A 22,841-nucleotide genomic window follows, 5' to 3' on the forward strand; every position below is an offset into this window, starting at 1 on the left:
GAAGCTAGGAGGAGTGCCACACAAGCATCATCCAGCGTCCATCTTTTTAAGGACAATTTCAAGGCAGTCGAGTCCTCGAACCGCATCCAGCTGCACCAGTGACTGCTGTCACGCCAGTCGCCAGAGCTGTCCGAGAAGCCTCAAGCAGCATTCCATATCCGCCAACCAGCACAGAGACAACAATTCTTGGCCCGCGCCGGACAGCCTGCAGATGTCCGTCCAGCCTTGCTTGCCGAACTTCCTGCCATATGGTACCCGCAGCTGTCTCCCGCCACTAACTCTGTCTCACAGGCTGCAAAGCGCCCTGGAACCACCTCGACACTGTTGAGCGCCAAGAACATTTTCAGCACCAGGCACTGTTACGCTCACCTGGTATCCACAGGGACGCCACTCAGCCGGGTTACTCGCTGGTATGCTTCTCAGCTTTGCCCTGATGTGGTCTGCGGGGAAGGTTCTGCCTTGTGGTAGAATTAGGCGTGCTCTCCGTCCTGCCTTCTTTGCAGGGGCGAGTTGTCTTTCATGGGCGAGTGCGGTCTGGTTACTTCACTGACGCCGGCCCGTTTGATATTGTTCAGGTAGGTCTTATTGCTGTTCTTTAGTTTTGTTGCTATCCTGCATACCTTTCTTGGTTTAAAATGTCTCTTTTTTTCTCCCTTAGGTATGCAGAGCTTCAGCGCGGTGAACTGGCTTGGTTGAGCTCTGCTGGTAAATGTTGGCGCATTAAGAGCGCTATAATGCGGTAAGTAAGCGATATGCGCAGCGCTGCAAAGTCTTGCCTTTGCTAACCTGTGTTTTACTTCCTTGTAGGTTGCGGTGTTCTTCACATAATCATATTCGGCGAAGAAAAGGGCCCAGCATAATTGGCGCGAGGACTGGGCCTTGGCTGTTTTGAGATATTGCAGGTTTCGGTGGTCTGTGATGACTGTAATGGTGTGTATGGCTCCCAGAAGGTAGTGCCTCCAGGCTTTAAAGGCGGATTTGATAGCCAGGAGTTCCTTGTCCGTGATGGCATAATTAATCTCTGGAGGTGAGAACTTTTTCGACCAGAAGGCCACAGGATGTAGTTGGCCGGTTTCCGGGTCTCTCTGTGAAAGGACAGCCCCAAGGCGAGACTGGACGCATCAGTTTCAACGACTTAAGGGAGGTCTGGACAAGGATGTCGCAGGATTGGAGCAGAGGTAAACCTTCCTTTAAGTTCCTGAAAGGTTTCTTCTGCTTCTTCGGTCCAAGAAAACTTTTTATTGTTTTTTCGTAATAGTACTGTGATTGGGTGCACAACCTGAGAGAAGTCTGGGATGAACCAGAGGTAGAAGTTCGCAAAGCCCAGCATGCTTTGTACCCCTTTCAGAGACGTCGGTGAAGGCCATTTCAGAATGGCATCTACATTGTGCACGTCCATTCTGATGCCTCCTGGAGTAAGGATAAAACCAAGAAATTCTACTTCGGTGACGTGAAAAAAGCATTTTTCAAATTTTGCAAACAAGCGATGTTGACGGAGCTTGGTGAGGACTGAACGAACGTGCCTAACATGATCTTGTTCCGAGGCTGAGTATACTAAGATGTCGTCTATGTACACTAAGGCGCACACATCAATTAACTCCCTTAAAATGTCATTCATGAAATACTGGAATGCCGCAGGAGTGTTGCATAACCCGAAGGCCATGACTTGATATTCAAACAAGCCGTACTTAGTACGGAAGGCGGTTTTCCATTCATCTCCTTTTCGGACTCAGACCAAGTGGTACGCTCCTCGAAGGTCCAATTTGGTATAAATCTGGGTAGCGGTTCTTCACGGTGATCTGGTTCAATGCGCGGCAGTCAATACAGGTTCTCAAGTCTCCTTCCTTTTTCGGTACGAAGAACAAAGGACTGGCTGCGGGGGACTTTGAAGGACGGATAAATCTGTTTGCAAGGTACTGGTCTAAATAGGATTTCAAATGAAGGTTTTCTGGTTCTGTGAGAGCATAGATCCTGCCGCAAGGGATTTGTGCACCAGGAACAAGGTCGATCCGACAGTCATAGGGCCTGTGCGGCGGCAGTGTATTGGCTTGGTCCTTTCGGAAAACATCCTGGAAATCATGGTATTCACTTGGCAAGGTATTAGTTTCTCCCAGGGTTGATACTGTCGCTCCGGGAGTCATGGAGATACAAACGTCGGGTTTCTCCTCTTGGTAATAGCAGGCAGGGGAGCAGTCACCGGGGAAGGTTAATTTTCGTGCCCGCCAGTCTATCAAAGGGTTGTGAGCAACCAACCATGGCATCCCTAGTATTAGCCTGAACTGAGGTGCCTTGATGAGATCGAATGAAATAGACTCCCGATGTCCGTCCTGGCACACAAGGTAACCCTGGCTGTGCACTGGGTTACTGGTCCGGAAGCGATTTCTGTCCCATCCACGGTGGTTACCTTGTCCATAGTTGGCCTAGAACACAAAGGAAGCCCCATCTCCGCTGCCAGTTCTTGATCAATATAATTTCCAACTGCTCCGCAATCTATGTATGCTTCAACGGCATGCATTCTTGACGACTGTTGGTGGTTAATTAAGATCACTGGTATTGCAAAGTGCGAGGTCAGCAACTCTTTCTTCTCACTCGACAAACTGACCTCTATGTTTGTCGAGCTTGGTAGTTTTCCGATTCCTTAGCTTCATCCTTCTCTGTGGCCTGACTGTTCTTCTTGGGGGTTTTAATGGACAGCCCTTCAGGAAATGTCCTGGTTTCCCACAATACAAACAAAGCTGTTATTGTCTTCTTTTGTCCCGCTCTTGTTTTGTTAACGGAGGCCGTATCCCTCCAATCTGCATGGGTTCTACAGCATTTTCAGGTACACAGGGTGCGCTTTCCCTTGGTCGAACATACACGGTCCAAGGGTCCGTCTTAGACCGGTCTGCCTTTCGGTCCTGCAACCAGTGGTCTAGCTGCACAACCAGATTTATGAATTCTGCACAGTCTCTGGGTGGATCAACCACCTGGCCTAAGACGTCCTTTAATTCGCCTCGTAAACCTCGATGGAATAACATGGTTCTTTTGTTTTCTGGCCACCTAGCTTCCGCAACCAGTCTGTTGAAGGTAGCAATGTACGTTAACAAGTCCCGATTCCCCTGTCGGTGGGTCAATAGTTCATGGTCTACTGCTTGTTCCTGGGTATGGCGAGCAAAAAGTTTTTCCATTTCTCTCTGGAACCCCCCAAAGTCATGTAATAGAGGATCGTCATGGGTTACCAATGTCACCGACCAATCTGCTGCACTACCACTGAGGTATGATAAGACAAAAGCTACCCGAGCTTGGTCGTTTGGAAATGCTCCAGGCCTACAAAGAAAATGAAGGCGGCACTGATTGATGAATGCCGCATACTTCCGTGGGTCGCCTGAGAACCGTTCTGGTGGTGCCAGGGGCACTGTTCCAGGTAACTTGATCTGTACCGGAGTGGGTGGTATGGCAGGGTTTGCATCGTTGGATTGCTTCCAGGTAGAGGCGTCTGTCCTGCCTGTGATTGCAAGTAATGCCTGCTAATCTCTTCAGTGCGTTCTTTGGTCACCATTAGGGATCTCCGGAGGGCATTAGTCTCTTGTTGGGCAGAATGAACCTCAGCACGAAGCTCTCCTAGTAACTTGTCCAACTGGTCCATTTCTGATGTCTCCATGGCGCCCAGGTGGATTTGTTATGGGAGGCTTTGCGTTCTGTTACGCTAACCTGGTATCCACAGGGACGCCACCCAGCCAGTTACTAGCTGGTATGCTTCTCAGCTTTGCCCTGATGTTGTCTGCGGGGAAGGTTCTGCCTTGTGGTAGAATTAGGCGTGCTCTCTGTCCTGGCTTCTTTGCAGGGGCCCGTTGTCTTTCATGGGCGAGTGTGGTCCAGTTACTTCACTGACGCCGGCCCGTTTGATATTGTTCAGGTAGGTCTTATTGCTGTTCATTAGTTTTGTTGCTATCCTGCATGCCTTTCTTTGTTTTAAATGTCTTTTTTCTCCCTTAGGTATGCGGAGCTTCAGCGCGGCGAACTGGCTTGGTTGAGCCCCGCTGGTAAATGTTGGCGCATTAAGAGCGCTATGATGTGGTAAGTAAGCGCTATGCGCAACGCTGCGAAGTCTTGCCTTTGCTAACCTGCGTTTTCCTTCCTTGTAGGTTGCGGTGTTCTTCAGCTCGAGTGGAATGTCCGGAGTGGTGCCAGCCGAGAGGCGACCAGCCAGGTAAGCCTTTTGAGCAGTTCGTAATTTGTAAATGTCTCTACTGCTTTCTTTAATGTTGTCTCCATCTTCCTCTTTCAGGTCGTTCTGTCCGGGAGGTATGCAGATTCGAGGAAGCTGTTCTCAGTAGCTGCGAGTGTTTAAAGATGAAGACTGCAGGTGAGATGCTGCTGCTAATGATGTTCCTTTTGTCTCCTTGCAGGTTCTGCTTCTCCGAGGTTCGAGGGAATAGCTGGACACGGTGAGCGTCACGTTGCAAGCTGCAAAGTAACGCGAAGCGTGTTGTCTTGCTCGCGTGTGGTTTAAATAGCCCCAATAAAATAGTCCAGGAAAAGTAGTCCCTAGGCTACCACACCCAAAACACTAGATCGCATAGCTTGGTTCTTAGGTACCAAGCTATGTGGATGCCTCCATGTTGGCTGACAATAATAAAGTAGTTCTCAAGCAAATTGTTTATTCATGGTGTATGAGCCTGGTGCCATAGGCGTCAGGACTGGCCCCATAAGGGCTTTTGAAGAGGATGCCAGGCTGTAGAGGCCAGAGTCCTGACTCCACCTGGCCAATGGGTTTGCCAGAGGGGGGATTTGGGCGAGGGTCATGACAGATACTTTGTGGTTCTGCCCCCCTGCTCCTTCTCCAAAGGCCCCTAAAGAAGTTGCGACCCTTTACCCCTTTGGTGCTGGAACCAAATAATCTTGAACTATAAGACTGATTACCAACTACCCTCCTGTCAGTATCCACAGTGCACCACTTTCCTTTGTGAAATTGTCTGTCCTCTATGTTCCTTTACAGCGGGAGGTGTAATTGTAGTGTGCTAGAACTGTCTGTTGTAGTAATTATCAAGTTGATATTTTTATACATCCTTGACAGTATTCAGTCCCTTTTATCATTGGGTAATAATTGTATATTCCCTGTGTTGCAACTAACCAATGAACCACAACCTTGCAGAGATAAGCCTGCCATTCCGTCCACGTTCCCAAAATTGGACAAGGAGGTCTTATAATTCACTTGTATCCAATCTGTTTGACTCCCTTCTGGTTTATTTGAGGTGCGGGGCTGATTGATGGTTTAGAAACCGATATTCATCCCTGGACCACTAGTGCCCCGGAAGTTGATTTGTCACAGGAGCCCTGAGAACCAAAGAACTGGAGTGTTTATCTGGGGAAGGGAGCCCCAAGATCACAGTATTGTATGAACTTGGTTATATTTGAACTTGGGGAAGGAACCCCAAGTTCCTCTTTTGATGCGAACTGTGATACCTGTGAATCTACAGAAGGTAACTTCAGAGGGTGATCAAACTTCTTTGAAACAAAGTTATACTGGAATAGTATTGACTTTTCAACACTTGTATTTGGTTGAAAACAATTCCCCATTAGATTTTGTTGTGAGGACAAGCATAGGTAATGACACAGACAGACTTTTGATTTGGATTTATAGACACAGACTTACCTTAGATTTCTTTAGACAGGAACAATCCCACCATATCATAGGGTTAGTTTGGTGTTACACCGTCCTAATCATTACTAAGGTTTTGTTTAGAAATATACATCTGTTGTCAGTGTCATCTCTCTTGATAAAATGCCTGTCTCATGCGACTCAGGGGGCCCGGTCCAGGGGTAGACTGGCAAGAGGGTAAAGGGGCAAATACCCCCCAGGCTGGCTGGTCTGCTACCCAAATGGCCAGAGCTTCAAAGGGCAAAACAAATAATCCAAAATTACTAAATCCTTCAGAATCTAGCCTGTCACAAAGGAACCGCGTGCTGCAAAGCCTGTCCAGATTCTGAAATAGGGCGAGGAATTGATCTCGACTTCAGCAATGTTGGGCCCTCACAGTGAGTGAGAGGAAGAGCAGTCTGGGCTGCAAGAGCATGCGCATACCACTCAGTGACAATATATGCAATTAAATAACATTCTGTGACCCTGGATGCTAATGTTGGCACCAGTGCTCCCCATATACCATTAGTCTGTTACAATCCACACAGTTTATCACGACGCCCACTTGCCAAGGTAGTAAGGGTATTCAAGTTTGTCCTCAGTTTGTTTCTGTATGAATGCTTCTCCTATGTTCTGGTGAATTTCTTGAGCACCACTGTGTTCATACAAAAAGAGTTTAATAGCACCCTGAAAACCACCCATGGATGTAACTTATATAGTGCTTATAGAAACGGCTGTTGGACTGTCTGTGCTGCTTACTTTTGGGCACAGTTGAAAACACACATGGAAAGGTATTAAGTATTAGAAGAATACAAACTAAGGGGGTAATTCAGAGTTGGGTGGATTTATTAATATCGCTGAAGAAACGTACCCACGTACCCACTGCCACTGCAGTATTTCTGGAAATCCGCCCTACTCAATGTTTACCACCAGCAGAGTTGGCATTTCTGGAATATCTGCAGTGCTATTTCAGAAATATCACCTCTGATTGCGGTAATGCAAAAATAGTTTTGTAACATTTCTTTTTAGCCATTTTCAGCATCAATGTGAAGTGAGAAAGGGATTATGTAGAGTAGCGGCTCATATCACTACGGATGATTTTCTTTAGTCACAAAAGGCTACATTTTGGCCTGATTTATGCATCATATTGGCAAGGAGGTGAGAGCGGGCAATCAGGGATGCCCTCCTTTTTACCCCCTCAGCATGGCTATTTGTAAAAACCTTTCCTCTCTACTGAAGGGAAGAACCTGTGCTCCTGTTCTCTATAGTAAAAAGAAAGATTTAAAGAATGTGGGGCCGTTTGGACTTTTAGCACCACCTTCAAGGCAGAGGCAAGAAAAGGTGGATTTTCTGCAAAATGTCCTCAATACCATTGCCGGTATTCCCATGGAATAGTTCCGATGGTATTTGATCAAACACTGAATTGGGTGGATGGTAAAATCAACGGCATTTGCCAAATACTGATGATCTTACTGGTATCACCCAACTCTTAATGTCTGTGGTCGTTTTACATTGACTCTTCCTGAACACTCTTCTCTTATGTGACCAACAAAAGACACACACGAAAATCAATGCCAGATTCAGATATATAGAAACAAAAAAACATGAAGCCAGATGCATCCTTCCACCTATACTTTAACACTGTCACAAATACACTGGAACACAATAACCCAGTCACAGAAGCTAAAACACACACACACCATGCCCGTCTAGTCCTCTCACAGGCACCTGCCTTGCCTATGCTAAACTTTGCTGATTGTTCTGCCTTAATTTGCTTATACTGACTATGCTGAACTAGTCTATTTGATTTGCATCTGCCCTGCCTATGCCAGACTAGCCTACTGTGATTTGCATCTGCCCTGCCTATGCCAGACTAGCCTACTGTGATTTGCATCTGCCCTGCCTATGCCAGACTAGCCTACTGTGATTTGCATCTGCCCTCCCTATGCCAGACTAGCCTACTGTGATTTGCATCTGCCCTGCCTATGTCAGACTATCCTACTGTGATTTGCATCTGCCCTGCCTATGCCAGACTAGCCTACTGTGATTTGCATCTGCCCTGCCTATGCCAGACTAGCCTACTGTGATTTGCATCTGCCCTGCCTATGTCAGACTAGCCTACTGTGATTTGCATCTGCCCTGCCTATGTCACACTAGCCTACTGTGATTTGCATCTACCCTGCCTATGCCAGACTAGCCAACTGTGATTTGCATCTGCCCTGCCTATGTCAGACTAGCCTACTCTGATTTGCATCTGCCCTGCCTATGCCAGACTAGCCTACTGTGATTTGCATCTGCCCTGCCTATGCCAGACTAGCCTACTGTGATTTGCATCGGCCCTGCCTATGCCAGACTAACCTACTGTGATTTGCATCTGCCCTGCCTATGCCAGACTAACCTGCTGTGATTTGCATCGGCCCTGCCTATGCTAGACTAGCCTGCTGTAATTTGCATCTGCCCTGCCTATGTCAGACTAGCCTACTGTGATTTGCATCTGCCCTGCCTATGCCAGACTAGCCTACTGTGATTTGCATCTGCCCTGCCTATGCCAGACTAGCCTACTGTGATTTGCATCTGCCCTGCCTATGTCAGACTAGACTAGCCTACTTGATTTGTACATGCCCTGTACTCTGAGGGACTAGCCTACCTGTCTGCCCCACCACGCCTAGGTTGCTGTACCAGTCTAACCCAATTTATACTTGCATAAAACTATGTTCCTTAGAAAGATTCAGCTGACCGTTCTACTGATCACCCTACCACTAATCTACTTAACCATGCCCCAAATTAAGTAGTTACCATGTACCACACTTGATAGAAATATCAGACTTCGAGCCAGACTACTGTGCCTCTATGAGCCTAGAACTAACAGTAACAAGGACCTACACTCCCGTTCTAGCTACAACATAACCACCCTATGCCCTAAACAAGCCTCTGGACTAATAACACCTAGCGATAAAACTAACCAATCTAAACCAACTGCCTTGGAACCTCAGAAGCCATCAAACATGACTAGGATATCTGTAGCCTTGATTAATGCCAGATCCATAGTGGCTCATGCTACAGAAATAGCAGATATCCGATCTTCCGATGACCTCGACTTCCTAGCCGTCACGGAATCCTGGCAGGACGAGGCAGCAGGCCCGGCCCTTACGCTAGCTATTCCAGATAATTATCATTAATAATAATGGACAGACCTAATGTTAGAGGAGGCGGCTGAGCCATTATAGCAAACGCCAACCTTGCCATAAGACTTCTAACTTTACCCCCACTTAAATCATGTGAACTACTCACTGCCAAAGTGCCCATCTCCAATTGCAGCACCTTAACAATGTACCCAATATACAGGCCACCAGGGCCTATTGGCACCTTTGAGGAGGACTTATCCAGTCTCCTAGCCAGCAACACCAAAGACTCTTCACAAATACTATTACTGGGCGATTTCAGTAGGATTTAATGATCCAGAGGACAAACAGGCCTAAGCAATAACAACCATGCTTGCTGAACATGGTTTAACACAAAAAGTCCACACCCCAACTCATGACAAAGGAAGGACCCTAGACTGAGTTGCTGCCCTAAACTGCACCACTAACATCACAAAAAAAAAACCTCAACTATGGACGGGCCACCACCTAATCGACTTCTCCATAACTATAAACAAACAAGCAGCCAATCTCCTATCCCTACTAGATAAAAAAAACATCACACCTGACAAACTCCTCCTACTCCTCCTCCTCCTCCTCCTCTCCACTTAGCACCCTGCGAAGCAATTCGGAGCCCGACCTCCTTATGGAGTTCTACAACACCACAATGACTAAGGCCCTTGATACTAATGCACCCCTCAAACTACGTAAGAGTCAACAGCAGGCACACCTCAATGCCTGCTTTACCCCTCACCTCAAAGCCTTAAGACTGCAAAAAAGAAAATGAGAAACCCTGTGGCGACACTCCCCTTCCGAGGAAAACAAATCGCAATTAAACCTCTTTGCAAATAACTACAAAAAAGAAATAACCCGTACCAAAAGAATCTCCAACGCCAGCTCCAATACTAAGGAACCGTTTGTGATCCTTCGGAAACTTGAATTCCCCATACCTCCTCCATTCAATGTTTTCAAAGACAAACACTGGTGCGCCAGCATCCAGAATGCCCTAGCCAATAAAATAACGACACTTCAAATTAAAATTGCCAACAAAAAAAAGCTTCCCTGCCCCCTACCGAGACGCAACTCATTAGCCCTACTAAAGACTTGCCCGGTCCAACACCATTGAAATTCACCAAAGTATCCATCCAGGAAACTGAAAAAATTATCACATCCCTGAAGCCGTCTAACTGCAAGGGTGACAACTGCCCTGCCCAACTAATCAAAGATGCTGTGCGAGACTTTGCTCCCTTCATCTAAAAGCTAATTAATGCCTCCTTCTTAACCAATACTGTCCCAAGTAATCTAAAAGAGTCATGGGTTTTACCTCTTCTCAAGAAACAAACTCTAGACTTCTCCATCCCTACTAACTATAGACCCATTACCACGGTACCCTTCCTCCTCAAGATAATAGAGCAGCCTATCTAGAAATCCAGAACTATCTTGAAGTTAACCAGCTCTTAGGTTCCCGCCAATCCGGATTTAGACCACAACATGGCACGGAGACATCCCTTAATCTATCTTAAGATACAAATTGACAAGCATAGCGACAAAGGAAATACCGCCATGTTTCTCCTCCTTGACCTGTCGGCAGCCTTTGACTCGGTGGACCATGCAGTTTTGTGCAAACACCTGGCATCAGCTGCCCACTTCTCAAGTGAAACTATAGCCTGGGTCCAGTCATTTTTAGACAATGGAACAATGACAGTTTTCTCCACATCAGCGGACCCGATCCAGACAAGATGCGGCGTTCCACAAGGCTCCTGCGTCTCGCCAACTATGTATAACATATTTACCAAGCCCCTATTTGACAAATTGGACAGATTGGGTGTCACTGACACGAATTACGCAGCCGACACCCAGATCCTCATTCCCCTTTCGGGCAACTTTGTCTCTGATACAGCTTTAGTAAATTAAATATTCCTCCTCATTCAGGCAAGGATGGCAACCCATGGCCTCTGCCTGAATGACGACAAAACAGAGATCCTAATTCTTGGGTCTGCTGCCAACCTAAAATAACTCCAACTACTTTGCTTTCAACATTGATGGTACGCAATCACTGTAGCTAAAGAAGTGAAAACGTTATGTTTTTACCTTGACTCCGCCCTAAACTTAAGGAAACAGGTGAACTCCCTGGCATCATCCCCCGCCTACACCTGCAAGCTTATTAGGGCTTGTTGACCCTTTGTAACACAAGCTAGCCAATGCCTTAATAATGTCAAAACTGGATTACTGCAACGCCCTATTTTTGGGAGCCAACAAATACATTACCAACAAAATTAAAACTCTGCAAAACAATGCCCTCAGAACTGCCCTGAACCTACCTAATAGAGAACATGCATCCAATATAAGAAGAGAACACCCCTGGCTAAAAATAAGCAACTGGATCCTACTTAAAACAGTCTTGCTAACATTCAAGTGCCTTAATAACGCAGCTCCCCCTTACCTTACTGAGAGAAGAGTCAGAAGAACTTTGACTTGTCCCTCTAGAGCGGCTAACTCCCACTGCCTACCAAATACCTAGATTCAGGCTAAAAAAACAGGCGGCAAAAGCTGCCCAATCTTGGAATGCACTCCCACTTGACCTTAGAATGGACCAGTTTTACTACAGCTTTAGATGTAACACTCAACTGGCTACGCGCCAACGACCCTTATGATTAACCAATATGCACCCTTGCACTAGCTAATGGAACATCCTCTGCACTTGCTTGTACTTTGTACCTGGCTCCCTGCCTCACTGTACCCCCCTTCATATATACATGTATGTATGAACTTCACTATATCCTCAATGTGTAGTGTATGTATGTACCTTACTGTATCTTCAATTAATGTTTAACTAAGCTTTAAGTATCCTTTGTACCTTGTTGCGCCCAGTTACCTAAGGGTTCGGTGCACCCTACAAATTAATAAACAAAGAAACAAACACTCTGCCTTATTTGAAAACACACAAATATAATAGGTTGCTCCATCTCCATTACCAGGTCCAAGTATTCCCCCTTGCAGTTTTCTCTGCTTCCATGAGTTGAAATAAGGAGCCGGCTTTCCAAGAATGTGCAACTTGGGAGCACAAAACAACAACGTCACCTTGCCGTCTTTCGCTCTGCATTATCCAAATGCAGACCCCAAAGCCACAATTACCCACACCACAGCTTCTTGTCGTTTCTGGCAGAGGCTGATTGGGATATCTAAGTAGTCTACTGCCTAACTGGAAGCCAGGGCAACGTAAGGTGGTGAGGGGTAAGAAATGGGCTTGGTGTGATGGGCAATTAAAGGGTGTGAAGGGTGTGAGTCACAAGGAATTTGTGACTGAGCAATGTGTGCAAGGCAAGGAGGTGCGTGCAAGGTAAGGGGATTGAATTAATGGATGGAGCAGAAGGGGAACCGAGGTTTGAAATTCAATTGTAAGAAACAGGGGGGCATTGAAACTATCTTGAATGCCAATTACACCAGAGGATGACGGGTCAGGAAAATAGGGTAAATGAGATGGAGGTACACATCTAGAACTGTAGCTCAGCAGGTTGACTGTTGCTCAGCTGTATGTCTGACCTGCATGCCACTGCTCCCTATTGTGGGACTGGCTTGACCCCCTTTCTTTTTCTGACTACGCGATGCATACTTGCCTTATGAAAATATGTTACAATTAGTATTTCTTCCACTATTTTACAGGATGCTTTATGATGTCACTTGGTGCTTTGAAAGTACACGCAATTGTACAGACCAAGATTATAATTCTAGTAAGTGCTCATTATAATTATAATCTTAGTCTTTTTGTCAGGAGTATTTGCCCCACAGAGGATTAACAGGTTACCCCCTTGTACATACATTGGGTGCTTTGAAAAACAGATTTATTGAACAGTAGACTAGCTTAGTCCTTGAATAACAACTTTGCAGAAAACATTTTGTTTGTTTCTTATATTGTAGATGGAATAGGAGAAGATGAGGGTTCTCTTGCTTTCTGAATTGGAAACTGTGGAATTAGAAGGACCGGGCTCAAATTCCCACCTTCCACACTTTATACATTATGTGATCCTGAGCAAATCACTTTATCACTGTGACTTTCCTTAACCATCTATAGAGAACGCCTCCCTCATGTGGGTTTATATTCTATAGTGTTACTCTAATAATAATAACAATTTATGCTAAGCATACTGGTGAGGAGGCAGGATGGCAAGTGGGGGTCTTATGTTATTGGGGTGGGTCCACATGGTGCAGCTATGGGTTTGTTTTCTGGGCTGGGGAGGCAGAATCCAGGGATGGGTCTCTCGCCATGCCAGCTCATGTTTGACTCCTGAGAGCAAACCCAGACTCCCTGGCTCAGCAATGGCTCTGCTCTACCAATGAATTCTCTAGCTTTGCCACCTCTTTAAATTGTTCTAAAACTAAAGAGGAGATTGGATGGGAGGAGATATAGTCCGCTGACAAATTACAAACTGTAGCACACTGAAAACTAGGTTCAAATCACAGATTTCCCATTTCATCAGTTGTATTATCCTGGTGAAATACTTTTACTATGTTTGCTAAGTGGGAGAATTTCCCGGGGTATGGGTCTCTAAGAAACCAGAAACCTAACTGGAAAATATGTTGCAGAATAGGAAATATGTCAATAATGTCTACTATATATACTTGATGATGTTTGGTGGGGGGGCGGGGGGAGTGGCATTGAGTTTACTTGTTCTGAAAGTTGGGGACGTTGCACTGTGGGCTTGGGCCATTGCACGGTGGGCCAGAAAAGTAAACCTACCCCACCAGGCAAAATTTTGCCAGTCCTCCCCTGGCCCGGTCCCACCCCTTACTATGATGTGGGGCCTAGAGTGGTATACGGAGGACCCCCAAGTTCCCTCCAAAATGTCTCGGGCAGGGGATCACCATAGCGATTATACTCTTGTGGCTGGAGCAGGTGCTTCAGAGACAGTCGCCACAGCTCACTCCTATGCAGAGCCACAGAAATTGAAGGGTTAGAATGAGGAAGTCAAGATCACCAGCTTAGAATTGCAGAGGTGGTGTGTTTCTGTGACTGCTGTCAAACACACACAGATCTCAGGGCATTTTCCCATCCTGCCACGCTTCCCTCAAAGACTAGGAGGTGCTCGACCATGCATGCACAAAGATTACAAGATGGCAGACAGGCCTGTTCAAGGCTCAGGTGGCAAGCCAGAAGCTGCAAAGGGGAAAAGATTAGACACACCCAAATTCACACGACACAGCCAGTCTCAAGTACAGAACAATTACCAACCACTGGTGCAACTCATAACTTAGAGTATGGCACAGCTCTATAAAAGCCCAAGGAAATGGTAGCCAGTGTGGCCATTTGGAGTAGCAGAGTGACAAGGCAGATAGGGCGGAAGGAGCAGAAAGAGACAGTGCAGAGAAAACTGAAGTTGTAAGAGGACGAGAGGTAAGAGCTGGAAGAGTAGGTGTGAAGAGAGCTAAAGGTGTAGATCCATAGAGTAAAACATGAACAGCTGCGATATGAGTGGGGTTAAGTTACCTGTTTTAGAAACTGTGAAGCGTTGAACAGTTCGCTGCAGCCGTACAGGACATGCTTTCCCTGTTTGGTCTACAAAGACAAAAAAGACACACATATGATGAAGAAGCCTCTAGTGATGCCTCCTGAAACTGTAGCCACAAAAACATACTTATCTTAATTATAGGCCTGTATCCCCAGTCCATTCCTCAGATCCCAAAATACCCCTACTCCACTCAATGTGTTGCCTGCCAATTCCTGCAGTGTCTGCCATCACTGGCTGCAGCTTGTAGCTTCCACTGGGCCTTGAGAGGGCATGTGGGTGGCAGTGGGGAAAATCCACCAACACAAAAATTACTTCTCATCCATGCCTCCTTGGGGCCTTCAATTGAATCTCCCAATAGTGTCCATATCTTTTAGAGTACCCTCAATGGCTTCAACCTGTCCACTTAGCCTAAATGAATACCCACAGCATACACAGAGATGTACGGGAAGGCCTCGGATGGTATCCCAGCCATACACTCTACACCTCCTGTCTGTCAGTAATACTCATTTTTCTCATACATTAGAGATGTATTGGACCATCTATAATCTCAGGCCCCCAGAGATAACCCCATTGAACCGCTTAATTTATCAGCCAATAAGACAACAGAGACTGCACAGGTAGGCAATGTGCAGCTAATGGCCAGCAAGGCGGCATTGGCCCAGAGGGCAAAAGGGACACGTCTTTACACTTCTTTCAGGCATCAGCTTCTCAAGCTAGGACATTATTCATGGAGACAATGAAATTCTTGATACCCAACTTCGGATTGAAATACAATCCCACCAAAACTGAATCCATTCCCATACAAGCTTCACCATCCAAGGATGCTCTCCAAACATGGCAGGAAGATTTCTTCCCTCTTAGTTTCTCACCCAGGATTGTCTCTTAACTTTACAATCAACAAAACCCAATCTATGCAACACCACAAGGCTAAAATCTCTCAAAGTCATCGGCAAGCGTATTCTCTTTCAGAAAGCGAAACCGTTAGAAAAAACACAATTTTCATTGTCTCCCTAAATATTTTCTTGCACCTACTAACATAGCTCCCTGTGCTGCTAAACGGCTACTTTCTGAAGACCATAAAAATGGGAGTCCGTTGCTCCCATCCGGCTGGATCTCCACTGGCTCCCACAGAATGCTTGCATGGCATTCGAGAATGGTATATGACCTACAAGAAGGTTCACCTCAAACAGCCCTCCTACATCAGTGTAAAGTTCTCCATCACAAGAGGCCATAATATCACCTGAAGCAAAACCAGGCTTAACCGCAACATATCGCCGGCCAAGAAAATGAAAACCAGAAACCCCAGCCCTTTCGACTTTGCACAGACCATGAAGAATGCTCTACACAAGGATATCTGGCAAGCCCCGAATCTGCAGTCTTTTGGCAGGTTGCTAAAGACTGGCCTTTTCCCAATTCACATTCTCGGATATAATTGATTAATTCCTTCAACTGGATCACCTGGCTAGCTCCATTCTTCCATTTGTTCCGCTTCTATCCCCTACTCACATTTCACCCCCGCCATATTTGTGCATTTCAATGTTTTGATTATCTGATTTATTATCTTATAATGAATAAATAGAAACCCATTAGCCTTTCCATTTCCAGGCCTTTTCAAAAGCAGACTGCTGCATAGCCAAATCTGTCAAATTCTAGACAGGCCCCCATGCTTTAGCATTCCTCTGCTGCAAGTCGGTTGCAAGATTTGGGGAAGAGAGGCAGAGTGTTGCACTCCTTTCCAAGTCTATCACAATCACACTACATACTAGCGCCCACATCAATATTGTCAACATCGATAGCATTTTGTTCCTCACGTTTTTTCTAGCAGTGATGTGCCTTCCATTATTCTAGCATCAAACAAAAGTAAATATTTGCTATTAATACGTTTTATGAAGGGGCGTGAGCAGGCAAGTTCCGCGATGGACGCAAGCGTGTGAGCACCCATTAGGAAGCAACATATTCTGCCTCACACCTGCCATGTTGGGGAGTGCGGGGAGGAGGGGTCTGGGAGTAATGCACCCCACTCTACAGCAACCCACAGTGGTACTTCCACCAGAAAAATGGGTTAAACACGCTGTGGCAGAAGCCACACTGTAGCCCTGCTGGGTCTTGTGAACTGGGGCTAATTGCAATTAAAAGCCCCACCAAATGAAATCAAATCCTAAACTGCCCAGCTCTGCAACACTGAAGGGAGTTACACAAGTGAAGGGTTTTGAGAAGAGAGGGCGGTGATCCCTTAACTGACCAGCGTGGCTAAAAGAAGGAAATAGCCCTCCAGCTCATTCTGTTCTCCAGCCACGCTATTCAAGAGTAAAGAGGAAAGCGAGACAGAATCTAGAACTCACGAGTGTGAAGATTCCTGGTCCCAAACTAGAGCAAAGAACACTTCAATGACTTGGGTAGCAGCCCTACACAAAAGTCAAACTAAACAGCTGTGGACATGAAGACGCAAATGGCACAAATAACACATGGAGGCACAAGAACAGCCCATGGGCTTTTATTGTGATCTTTGTGGGCCCTAGGGCTGTCTCTCTCTCGCTCCTATCTCCCGTGAGGTCCCTCCCTAACCCAGGTGTCCATAACCTTGAGTTAGTGCTACTCATCGGTACTCCCTACTGCAGTGGTCTACAAATTGTGGGGCTGGCTTCCCTAGAGGAGCCTGAAGGATGACCAGGTGAGGGATGAGTGAGGCTCTTCAAAAAGGGACAATAGAAAATATAAGCCGATATGTCAGCGGGGAAGGATGCGGGTGGGGGGAGGGGGCAGCACTATTTTTACTCAAGGGAGGGCTCTACAACAATATTGTGACTCAAAGGATGCTCAGCATATAAAGGTTTGAATACCAATGCCCGCCAACATTTTATGGGAAACCGGAAGGTGTCTCACCCGCTAGTTCCCGGAGATCTGTCGTCCAGGTGGCTAGGACACGGCCATCGCTACTGGATCCAGTTCCTGGGGGTGGACCAGTGGGGGAGGATCACCTGGATGAGGGGTCTTCAGGGAGTGGAAGTGGGACACCGAAGGGTGAGACGGGGTACCCCCTTCCTTGTAACACCTTTTCACCATCCTACCCCATAGGATATTTAGAAGCTCTACCCCCCGCACGCCCTTTTCTGACACAAACACTGTCTTACCTTACACTGTGAAAGACAACAGACTAACACCAGAGCCGTTTACCTGACATGTCCCATCGCAAAGGTCAGGCAGAGTCAGGCAATTGACAATAACTACACACACACCCCACAGAGATAAAAGGTGGAGCACGAGAGGACACTTTGAGCAAGGCCAACCGCACGAGGAAGCAGCTATTCCAGGATAGCAGTTCAAACGGAGGAAAAATAGGGTGAGACCTGAAAGGACAACAAGGAGGGAAGCACCCTTGCCCTTTTTAACCAAGACCTGCGAAGCTTCCGTGAAAGAAATCATGAAACCGGGAACTACAGTCGACATGTGGTGCAACAGATTTCAAGGGTGCATGAGGCCCTCCTGCACTGGTAGTCCAGGTGGGGAGAAGGGCTTGCTAGCATGGTAGCGTCCTTGACTCCAGAGGCAAGAAACACCAACAAGTTCAGCACAGCCGGTGAGTCGGAGGGAGCTGATAGTAAACCGGACGGTGCTGAGCCCCAAGGTTGCAAAAGGCAACATTTTGAACAACAAAGTTGTGTGTTAAATTAACTTTTAAGGAACCCAGTGAAAGAACAGCTGCAGAGTGGTCTGGCACCACAATGGCACTCATTAGAATGACTCTGGCTGGTCACCTTAGTTGAAACTACAAAGGCCCTGGGAGAGGCCAGTGTGAAGAGTCAAAGTGGTCACACAAGGCTCACGTCAGTCCTATGGGACTCAATGGGAATGGGGATCATGGAAACACCGGCAGCATCTCGTAATGCTGCCGGTGTTTCCTCGTCCGCCTGCAGGCGGGCGGTTTTAAACCCACCAGGTCAGACCTGGCGGGAACATCACCTCCCGCCTGCAGGAGTTGTGATCGCCCGGCATGGAAACAACGATGGCGGCGGGTTTACCGCCACCGTTTTTTACATACCGGGGGCGATTTGTAATGAGGCCCATTGAGTCTCACGAATATTACAGATGATGATATTTTGAATGAAAGGCTGTAGTGAACCCAACTGAGGGAGACTATTGTTGTTGAAAGAAGGATCAGAGCACAGCTAAGGGGGATCCAAGGGGCGCAGAATAATCACCCAATGTGAAGAGTAACAGTAAGAACTTTTTTGTTGTTTATGATCAATCAGGCCCTCTGAGACAAGCAAATTTGCAAAAAAGAAACTTGGCCCCAGATGGTCCTGATATCGTTAAAAAGGAACTGTAACTTTGTGCTGGAGAAGCCCAGGGGTGTGTTGTGCTCAGGAGCCACCCCCCGCACCCTCTTGCTTGTGCTAAAAAAACACAGGGAAGGAAGACCCCAGCTATACCAGCCTGACTTATCATTTTGTGAACACTTCTTTCTTGTGAACACTATCCCACAATAGTTTGTAGCAAAGCGGTAAGGATTGGCAATATTCTTTTTTAGTATAGGCCCTTTTTATTTGACTAGACTGCACTTGGACCGTATTATTATTTGATGGTCGTAGCTTGCTCCCATGTTAAATTTAGGTTAAGATTAGCCGTTTATTTTTTTATTTTATTTTTTTGATTATTTTTATTGGTTTAAAAACAAACCTTTAAAAAATGTACAAACATCAATCCCTTCACAATAACTCATTAAGTCAGTCCTGCCAGAACCAAGTTAACTGTTGCGTCTTTCTATCAACCAGTCATTAAGGTTGAGTTAAGTCCGTTTTCAGCAAGCTCTCAATCACTGTTAATAAAGACGTTAATGAGCGTACCAGCTTCATATCATTCCCATTAAACATTTTCTCCCACCATTCGTCGGCGCATAATGAATGTTGTTTCTCGGCCCATGGGCCCAGATGAATTGATCGCACATCTCTCAATTTGCCACAGAACAGTACCAGATGTTTGAGGGTCTCCACCTCACATGCACAGAATCTGCAAGCTGTATCTAAGGATGTATCACATTCCCATACTCTAAGCCGCTCTTTAGTTTTGAAGGCGTTCAATCTAAACAGCATAAACACTCTCCTTGCATTTGCACTCGGAAACAGGCATATGTACCTTTGAAGTTCATTAAACGCCCTTGCTTCAGTCAGTACAGCAGCCATCAAAGTGTTGGCAGAATTTTGTGCGCATGTCGCCTCCACGTCAGCATGCCAGATTTTTAGCCTTGCAGCATTAGGATTGTCGTGCAATGTTTCCAAATTAATATTGAGTTCCACGAGAAGTTCTTCACAGAGTTTGGCCCACATTGAGACCATGTTATTTCCGTCAGAGGATACGTCATGCAAGATTTGAAACTGCGGAACGTTCTCGCGTATTCGTGTTTTGCAAAATAAAGACAAGAGGTTCCAACAAATTCTAGCATGCAATGAGGTTAGTGCCAGTTCATACCTTATACATGCCGTGGACAATCCCTTTGGCGGGCTCAATGCTTTGGACCAAAACGTATTCTCCAATGTGGACCACAAGGAATAAGGACATCCCAGCGCATTTTCAGCTCTGTATGTTAGAATTGGAGAGACCTATTGTTGGGAAAGGTTTCGAACTGGGATTAGAGAAAACCTTCCAAATCTTTTATTCAGAAGAAGTGCTTGATTGGCAAGTTGATGACATTTCCTCTTGATTTCAATGATCCATGGGCCGTCGTTTATGTTAGAGCTTATCCGCATGCCTATATATTTTGCGTTGCTTGACAAGCCTAAGAATTCATGGCCCAGCTTCCATGTAACTTTACTTTTGTTTTTAAATTAGAGCTGTTCTTAAGTTGTTAAGCACCATGTTTTCGCATTTGGAGGTATTAATCTCCAGTTGGTTCGTGGTCACGTATTTTTGTACTGCGTCTAACTTTCTCTGGAGGCCAGTAGCTGTTACATCTAGTACAATCAAGTCATCCGCGTATAACAGCCAGCTAATGTGAGACATGTGGAGCTTGGGAGGAAAAGATCGCACAGAGTTTATGGCATCCCCAATGTCTGATATAAAGAGGCTAAAGATAGCCGTGGCCAATGGGCATCCCAGCTTCACTCCCTTATGAGGCTTGATCTCTTTGGAGAGCGTTCCTGCTTGGTCTAGTCGAAGGCGGATCGATGTTTCTGTGTGTAGATCTTTAATTGCATTTAGCAGACCAGCTGAGCAGCCCCATAATCGAAACTTGTTCCAAAGAATTTCACGATTAATAGTATCAAACGCTTGGGAGAAGTTGATAAAAGCAAGGTAAACTTTAGTGTTGGTACGTATGGCCTCCATCTTCAGCAAGTTTAGAATTAGTACATTAGTATATTCAGCAAGCATCGAACATATTTAACAAACCCAGCTTGTCTTGCGTCTACCCAATTAGCCTTTATGGACCATTCGATCAGTTTTCTTTGTAGCACTGTTGCATACATTTTACCAAGAACATCCAGCAGTGCCACTGGACGGCAATTTTTAGGACAGGCTCTATTTCCCTTCTTCAAAATAGGTACAATTATAGCCGATTTCCAGGACCTAAGAGTCTGATGTTGTACTCTTATCCCTTCAAACAATTCCAGACACACATCTGCCCAGATATCAGGTTGTTGCTTGATTGTGAAGTTCGTTAGACCATCTGGTCCGGGTGCCCTGGAATTGTTTGCTTTTTTTTATTATCGCCATGATGTCTTCTTTTGAAGAATATGTGTCCCAAGATGATTCAATTGGGGCAGATGGAATTGGGGTGACATTAGGTTTGCTATAAAGGGTCTCATAATGTGTCTGCCATTCAGCTTCCATCACCATACAGGCTTGGAGTGCCATTTGAGGTGCTTCAAGGTTGTTAACAGTGCGCCAACAATCTCCATTGTTTTTGTTATTTAAGCACATCAGCATCTTCTCTGCGTCATGCTGTAGCAGAAAATGCTTGTGTCCTTTGAGCCAGTTTTTGTAGTTTTGTTTCACCAGGTGATTTTTCACTTTTCTTACTTGGCTCGGGAACATTTTGTTTTTACGGATCGTTGCATGCATCAGACGTTTCCTCTTCAGCACTTCTAAGTCAAAGCAATGGGTCTTTTTAAATGACTGGTTTTTAAGCCCTATGTTTTTTGCTTTGAACTCAGACAGCAGCGGTGCGTATTCCACTGTTGAACCTCTGTCATGAAATTGTTCAGATAGATACGCGACCTCATTTGTATCCAGCCGCAATCTGATTCTACTAGCTTCCACCATGACCTGTGTTGACCACTTTAGACCAGGCTTGTTACTAGTAGTTTGGAGCTCCATTTTGAGCATCTCGTGATCGCTATTGTGCATTGGAACAACCTCTAGAGATTTAACTCGTGAGTGAAGGGCGCCCGATGTAAAGATATAGTCAATGGTGGATGTAAGCTCGCCTCGTTGCCACGTTCAGCCAGGCGGAAAGTCCCCTCGGGTGCATCCATTTAGCATCGTGAGGTCCCGAGCTTTTAATTCTTCCAGCCATTCTTTTGCAAGACTTGCTTTTTGTGATTTTAATGGCTTAAAGTAATCTATGTTGATGTCACCGCAGATTATTATGTTTAATGTTCATGTAGATTCCATCAGGTCATCAATAAATGTGGAAATTTGATCTATGAAGGAAAACGTACCTGCCCTCTGGTGGTTCCAATATATATTTATAATATGTATACGGTCCGAGCAATCCTTTTTATCGTACGATTTCCCAATCACAGACACCTGAATGTAGGATGAATGGTTTGTTGATTTTAAAAGGTGGTAGCCCGAGGATCGCCTAATGAGCGTTACCAAGCCCGCCATAAGGCGACCCTTTTGTAGCCGTTTATCTCACCCATTATACAGTTCAAGAAACACCCTTGAACTGTGATCACTTGCGACTGTCTTTATTCAATACCATACCTTACTTAGATATCTGATATCTAGCTGTTACTAGCAGTGGTACTCTAAGTGCACAGGCATGGGGATTTACTAACTATCCCTACTCTCACACAGAGTTAGTGTTCTAGTAGGGTAGGGTGGGGTAGGGTTGTGTCTAGCACTTGCTCTGTTCATCTCTATCAAGAGCACGCACATATATCTCCCTCTCTATTCTCACCCTATCACCCCACTTCTTGCTCCATTCAACAATAGCCTATCGCTCGATGTTTCACTCCTCAGTCTCGCCTCCACCCTTTGATTTAACTCTCCTCCCCACACTACTATTACTACTAGTTCCCCCATTAGTCCACCCTCAAAACTACAAAACACGCTTCTTTCACTCTGTCCCATTCTTCTCACACAATCCTTTCTACATACTTATCTCACACTCGCGCACACTCAAACTGCAGAACCACCATCACTCATGTGCCAATACCTCACCTGAGACCTAAATCTGCATCTCACAGATCTATCTAGGTATTACCTCTTCAGTGGGGCCGGGGTATAGTATACCTGGTGTACAAACTTGAAATGCATCAGCCGGTACCTGTAATTTAGCGAGACTTTTCGGTATAGCATACAGATATGCTTCCATTGCGAACCAGATAGGGCCTTCCCCAGAGATAAGTCCCA

General features: G+C 45.8%; 1 protein-coding gene across 2 annotated transcripts in view; it reads right to left on the bottom strand.

Moving 5' to 3' along the window:
• Positions 1-22,841, bottom strand: part of SCFD1 (sec1 family domain containing 1) — a 1,005,810-nt gene that overhangs the window by 29,731 nt on the left and 953,238 nt on the right. For both annotated transcript variants that reach the window (XM_069638499.1, XM_069638500.1), the window contains exon 24: positions 14,246-14,314. In XM_069638499.1, the coding sequence (XP_069494600.1) occupies positions 14,246-14,314 (69 nt within the window). The remainder of the gene's footprint in view (positions 1-14,245; positions 14,315-22,841) is intronic.

The sequence above is a fragment of the Ambystoma mexicanum genome, chromosome 14 (genome assembly GCF_040938575.1).
Source record: "Ambystoma mexicanum isolate Mex_15411 chromosome 14, UKY_AmexF1_1, whole genome shotgun sequence".
Classification (NCBI taxonomy): Eukaryota; Metazoa; Chordata; class Amphibia; order Caudata; family Ambystomatidae; genus Ambystoma; species Ambystoma mexicanum.